At 44.6% G+C, this 7,500-nt stretch overlaps 1 protein-coding gene across 1 annotated transcript in view; it reads left to right on the forward strand.

The window, feature by feature from the left end:
• Positions 1-7,500, forward strand: part of ltbp4 (latent transforming growth factor beta binding protein 4) — a gene marked incomplete at its 5' end in the record, with an annotated part of 171,357 nt that overhangs the window by 33,683 nt on the left and 130,174 nt on the right. The window contains 2 exons of the mRNA XM_083636544.1: positions 5,688-5,795; positions 5,889-5,953. Coding sequence (XP_083492670.1) covers positions 5,688-5,795; positions 5,889-5,953 — 173 coding nt within the window. The remainder of the gene's footprint in view (positions 1-5,687; positions 5,796-5,888; positions 5,954-7,500) is intronic.

The raw sequence follows: 7,500 nt of genomic DNA on the forward strand, positions 1-7,500 counted from the left end.
AGTGTGTGAGCACAAAATAACACCTGACCTCCACACCATGAGAGTGTGTGAGCACAAAATAACACCTGACCTCCACCCAACGGGAGTGTGACCTAGGCTTGCCGTGGTAGTAGGTGTTACCGGTGTTACACGGTGGTGAGGCATACACCGATTACATAAGACTTTATGACATCATCGTGTTGGTTTACTCGTGATGCAGACTGTATGACATCATCGTGTTGGTTTCCTCGTGTTCCAGACTTTATGACATCATCGTGTTGGTTTACTCGTGATGCAGACTGTATGACATCATCGTGTTGGTTTCCTCGTGATGCAGACTGTATGACATCATCGTGTTGGTTTCCTCGTGATGCAGACTGTATGACATCATCGTGTTGGTTTCCTCGTGATGCAGACTGTATGACATCATCGTGTTGGTTTCCTCGTGATGCAGACTGTATGACATCATCGTGTTGGTTTACTCGTGATGCAGACTGTATGACATCATCGTGTTGGTTTACTCGTGATGCAGACTGTATGACATCATCGTGTTGGTTTACTCGTGATGCAGACTGTATGACATCATCGTGTTGGTTTACTCGTGATGCAGACTGTATGACATCATCGTGTTGGTTTACTCGTGATGCAGACTGTATGACATCATCGTGTTGGTTTACTCGTGATGCAGACTGTATGACATCATCGTGTTGGTTTCCTCGTGATGCAGACTTTAAGTTTAGGACATCATCGTGTTGGTTTACTCGTGATGCAGACTGTATGACATCATCGTGTTGGTTTCCTCGTGATGCAGACTGTATGACATCATCGTGTTGGTTTCCTCGTGATGCAGACTGTATGACATCATCGTGTTGGTTTCCTCGTGATGCAGACTGTATGACATCATCGTGTTGGTTTCCTCGTGATGCAGACTGTATGACATCATCGTGTTGGTTTCCTCGTGATGCAGACTGTATGACATCATCGTGTTGGTTTCCTCGTGATGCAGACTGTATAACATCATCGTGTTGGTTTACTCGTGATGCAGACTGTATGACATCATCGTGTTGGTTTACTCGTGATGCAGACTGTATGACATCATCGTGTTGGTTTACTCGTGATGCAGACTGTATGACATCATCGTGTTGGTTTCCTCGTGATGCAGACTTTAAGTTTATGACATCATCGTGTTGGTTTCCTCGTGATGCAGACTGTATGACATCATCGTGTTGGTTTCCTCGTGATGCAGACTGTATGACATCATCGTGTTGGTTTACTCGTGATGCAGACTGTATGACATCATCGTGTTGGTTTCCTCGTGATGCAGACTGTATGACATCATCGTGTTGGTTTCCTCGTGATGCAGACTGTATGACATCATCGTGTTGGTTTACTCGTGATGCAGACTGTATGACATCATCGTGTTGGTTTCCTCGTGATGCAGACTGTATGACATCATCGTGTTGGTTTACTCGTGATGCAGACTTTAAGTTTATGACATCATCGTGTTGGTTTCCTCGTGTTCCAGACTTTATGACATCATCGTGTTGGTTTACTCGTGATGCAGACTTTAAGTTTAGGACATCATCGTGTTGGTTTCCTCGTGATGCAGACTGTATGACATCATCGTGTTGGTTTCCTCGTGATGCAGACTGTATGACATCATCGTGTTGGTTTCCTCGTGATGCAGACTGTATGACATCATCGTGTTGGTTTCCTCGTGATGCAGACTGTATGACATCATCGTGTTGGTTTCCTCGTGATGCAGACTGTATGACATCATCGTGTTGGTTTCCTCGTGATGCAGACTGTATGACATCATCGTGTTGGTTTCCTCGTGATGCAGACTGTATGACATCATCGTGTTGGTTTCCTCGTGATGCAGACTGTATGACATCATCGTGTTGGTTTACTCGTGATGCAGACTGTATGACATCATCGTGTTGGTTTACTCGTGATGCAGACTGTATGACATCATCGTGTTGGTTTACTCGTGATGCAGACTGTATGACATCATCGTGTTGGTTTCCTCGTGATGCAGACTTTAAGTTTATGACATCATCGTGTTGGTTTCCTCGTGATGCAGACTGTATGACATCATCGTGTTGGTTTCCTCGTGATGCAGACTGTATGACATCATCGTGTTGGTTTACTCGTGATGCAGACTGTATGACATCATCGTGTTGGTTTCCTCGTGATGCAGACTTTAAGTTTAGGACATCATCGTGTTGGTTTACTCGTGATGCAGACTGTATGACATCATCGTGTTGGTTTCCTCGTGATGCAGACTGTATGACATCATCGTGTTGGTTTCCTCGTGATGCAGACTGTATGACATCATCGTGTTGGTTTCCTCGTGATGCAGACTGTATGACATCATCGTGTTGGTTTCCTCGTGATGCAGACTGTATGACATCATCGTGTTGGTTTCCTCGTGATGCAGACTGTATGACATCATCGTGTTGGTTTCCTCGTGATGCAGACTGTATAACATCATCGTGTTGGTTTACTCGTGATGCAGACTGTATGACATCATCGTGTTGGTTTACTCGTGATGCAGACTGTATGACATCATCGTGTTGGTTTACTCGTGATGCAGACTGTATGACATCATCGTGTTGGTTTCCTCGTGATGCAGACTTTAAGTTTATGACATCATCGTGTTGGTTTCCTCGTGATGCAGACTGTATGACATCATCGTGTTGGTTTCCTCGTGATGCAGACTGTATGACATCATCGTGTTGGTTTACTCGTGATGCAGACTGTATGACATCATCGTGTTGGTTTCCTCGTGATGCAGACTGTATGACATCATCGTGTTGGTTTCCTCGTGATGCAGACTGTATGACATCATCGTGTTGGTTTACTCGTGATGCAGACTGTATGACATCATCGTGTTGGTTTCCTCGTGATGCAGACTGTATGACATCATCGTGTTGGTTTACTCGTGATGCAGACTTTAAGTTTATGACATCATCGTGTTGGTTTCCTCGTGTTCCAGACTTTATGACATCATCGTGTTGGTTTACTCGTGATGCAGACTTTAAGTTTAGGACATCATCGTGTTGGTTTCCTCGTGATGCAGACTGTATGACATCATCGTGTTGGTTTCCTCGTGATGCAGACTGTATGACATCATCGTGTTGGTTTCCTCGTGATGCAGACTGTATGACATCATCGTGTTGGTTTCCTCGTGATGCAGACTGTATGACATCATCGTGTTGGTTTCCTCGTGATGCAGACTGTATGACATCATCGTGTTGGTTTCCTCGTGATGCAGACTGTATGACATCATCGTGTTGGTTTCCTCGTGATGCAGACTGTATGACATCATCGTGTTGGTTTCCTCGTGATGCAGACTGTATGACATCATCGTGTTGGTTTACTCGTGATGCAGACTGTATGACATCATCGTGTTGGTTTACTCGTGATGCAGACTGTATGACATCATCGTGTTGGTTTACTCGTGATGCAGACTGTATGACATCATCGTGTTGGTTTCCTCGTGATGCAGACTTTAAGTTTATGACATCATCGTGTTGGTTTCCTCGTGATGCAGACTGTATGACATCATCGTGTTGGTTTCCTCGTGATGCAGACTGTATGACATCATCGTGTTGGTTTACTCGTGATGCAGACTGTATGACATCATCGTGTTGGTTTCCTCGTGATGCAGACTGTATGACATCATCGTGTTGGTTTCCTCGTGATGCAGACTGTATGACATCATCGTGTTGGTTTACTCGTGATGCAGACTGTATGACATCATCGTGTTGGTTTCCTCGTGATGCAGACTGTATGACATCATCGTGTTGGTTTACTCGTGATGCAGACTTTAAGTTTATGACATCATCGTGTTGGTTTCCTCGTGTTCCAGACTTTATGACATCATCGTGTTGGTTTACTCGTGATGCAGACTTTAAGTTTAGGACATCATCGTGTTGGTTTCCTCGTGATGCAGACTGTATGACATCATCGTGTTGGTTTCCTCGTGATGCAGACTGTATGACATCATCGTGTTGGTTTCCTCGTGTTCCATACTTTATGACATCGTCGTGTTGGTTTCCTCGTTGCAGATTGTATGACATCATCGTGTTGGTTTCCTCGTGATGCAGACTGTAGACATCATCGTGTTGGTTTCCTCGTGTTACAGAATGTAGGACATCATGGTGTTTGGTGATTGCCTGCTCAGTTCAATTGAGGTTAGCTCGTTCTCTGTGAAGGCTGTGATGAGGACCTGCAGAAACTTGGCTTGAAGGCAAATACCAACGTTATTAGCAAGTGGCAGAGAGAGCTGACTCCATGACTCAGCCATCCTGTGTGGTGACTTCAGGAAACTAAATAGGCTTGTATGAGGTGAGCAAGTCCTGCACACGTTTGATCAGCGACTTGTTTGGTCCGTTGCATGGTGGTTAGAGAAGTTGTCCAACATTTTGCGGAGATAGTCATCATCTCCAAATTTGACCTTTTTCTTTTTGGCCATTTTTTTTTAAATGTCTTTATTGAATATTTCAAAATAGCTACAGAAAGACCCGGATTACACCCGGAATGGCTTCCAACTAGCCTGTTTAAAACCAGGACCGGATCCGTCTGTTTGGTTTCGTGGATCCAGCTGGACTCATTCCAGAGGGTGGAAGTAGCCTGTCCTTCAGCCAATCAGCGTTGGGATCCAGTCAAATCCAAATCCACTCGGGAGAACGGCGAAATAATGTCTTCTTTTCCGCCGAGAAACCTCGCTGTTGCGTACTCCTGTTCTCGTTCAATTGCTGTTATTGAGTCTATTTCTGCAATAATAACTGCACTTATGCTTGTTTAAACACTGTGTTGTGACTTATGCAGCAGTCCTGTTAATGTTTTGTTTTCATCCCACTTACTGTTGCTATGTCTGTAACTTGGTGTTGTAGTCATGTTATGTGTTTTTACGTTCTGTCTTGGCCAGGTCTCACTTGCAAAAGAGGTTTCAACCTCAATGTGACTTCCTGGTTCAATAAAGGTGAAATAAAAAATACAATACACATTGGTAACTGGGCACACAGACACACACACACACACACACACACACACACACACACACACACACATAGACACACACACACACACACACACACACAACCCTATGAAGGATTCATTGAGGCTGCTTACCAGGCTAGCTGAATCAACCATCACTTACAAGTCTTGACAGCTACCTAACATCTGAGCTCAGACACAGAACCTGGACTCTCCATGAGACTGTGTGTGTGTGTGTGTGTGTGTGTGTGTGTGTGTTTTGTGTGCGGGCAGGCGTGCGTGCGTGCATGTGTGTGTGTGTGTGCGTGTGTGTGTGTGTGTGTGTATGGTGTGTGTGGGACTGGCCTGGCTTCACTCGGGCTATTTTAAGATGTTTTAAATCAGATTGCAGTCAGTGGGTCCAAACAGTCCTGACCTGAGAGAATTTATCTCAGTGAAAATAAGCTCAGAGATAGACTTGCTTTTAACGACACGTTTGCATGTGCCTGTTAGCTGCTTTATGTCCGCCACGTAAAATAAATAAATCAAAAAATGGCCGCCAAAATGAACACTGCGGCGCAGTGTCATCCCTGTGGTACTCTATATGCACATTCAATCATACGACGCTTTGGACACTAAGGTCCGGTCCGGATTGATTTGTAGTTCGATCCGGATTCTGTTCATTATTATATTGTGTTCTATTGTGTTCTATCTCGTCATGTCAGCCTGCGGGAGGCCCAGGCGGTGCTGCAGAGGAAGGCTCTGTCACGGGGAGGAAGAGGAGACAAGATGGCCGCCCTGCTGATGAAGCACATCGAGACGGAGAGGAGGAAGCTCCGCCTCCATGCACTCTCCTCAAACTCCTCCTCCTCTGCTAACTCATCTTCATCATCATCGTCGTCGTCATCATTGTCATCCTCTGTCAGGACCAGGGTGAAGACGTCCCACACTCAGAGGGGCCAGTACAGCGTCCATGTCAGCACACCCACAGGTTAGTACGCATGGTGTGAATACTGTAGGGTTCAGTGGTTCAGTACCCCCTCTCCCTGATTTCCCCTGAATTCCAAGTACGCCCCTTTACCCAACTACAACATTTTGCTTGGAAAACTGCAAGAGAAAACTATAGCATAATGATGCAATGACTGAATGAACCCATCTTTTGAACATTAAAATAGGAAATGGAGTGAACACGTTGAAATTGGTGCCTCCTGAGCAGATTTATTTTAACGTTTCGTTGATTTTCATGATTTATTCTGATATTTTTCCATCTTCCACTTTCTTTCAACTACTTTCAAGTACCCCCTGTAGTACCTCCACATCCCCCTAGGGGTATGCATACCCCAGTGTGGGAACCACTGCTGTAGGATACTAAAAATATATGTTATTATCACGCTGTCATGCACACACACACACACGCACGCACACACACACACACACACACACACACACACACACACACACACGCACACACACACACACGCACACACACACATACACACCACACACATACACACACACACACACACACACACACACACACACACACACACACACACACACACACACACACACACACACACACACACACACACACACTAAATTCAGTTTTGAAATGCACACAGAGCAGACTTGGCTCTTCACCTGACTTCTTCTTCTTCTTCTTCTTCTTCTTCTTCTTCTTCTTCTTCTTCTTCTAATATCTCCTGCCAAGTCGTATCTAAGATCTGTCCTATTTACTGGTTTCTATTGCAGGGGAAGCTGATGGGAGGGTAATGATGGTTCCAGGTATTAGTCAAACCCTTTACCAGGGAAAACTGAGTTATGGCTTGTGAAAAATGTTAGATTTTGATTGGAAAACGCATGAAAATATAAATAAATGGTCTTAATTTTATTTTGCTTTGACAAGTGATCATATAAGCAGGTTAATGCCTGATGATGTGTCAATTATCAGGGGTTGATGGCCTCCCCGTCCTCCATATAATGAGTCCTAAAACCCAGAAGTTAGCATCACCTGGTTCCTCGTTGGGAAGTCAATGGGATTTTTGTATGAGGATTTTGGTTAGATGTCTGAAATAAAGTCTGTGGTTAACAAAAGTTGATGAAACTGACCTCTGTGTTCAGCAAGATCATCTTCACAAAATGAGGACCACTTTTCAGATTTTTGAAGCGTTTTCTGAAAATCTGGATTTTTGGCGATCACATTTACGCTTCAAACATCTGAAAAGTGCTCCTCATTATCTTGCTGAACACAAAGATCTAAATGTACTCAACTTTTGTTAACCACATACCTTATTTCAGGCATTTAACCCAAATCTCCAGACAAAAAAGCCTATTGACTTCCAGACAAGGTAACTTCTCACTTCTGGGCTGGCCCACAAAAAGACATCATCCCTGCGCTCATAACTCCTGATAACGGTCGCACACCTCATTCCTGGAGGCAGATGTGTCTGCAGGGAGACACAGCTGCAACACACACTGTCTGCTCTGTGTGTGTGCAGTGGCGCTGGAAGTACTTTTAGGTAGGGGGTGCTGCAAGGC

This window comes from Poromitra crassiceps, assembly GCF_964638095.1.
Source record: "Poromitra crassiceps genome assembly, chromosome: 5".
Taxonomy (NCBI): domain Eukaryota; kingdom Metazoa; phylum Chordata; class Actinopteri; order Beryciformes; family Melamphaidae; genus Poromitra; species Poromitra crassiceps.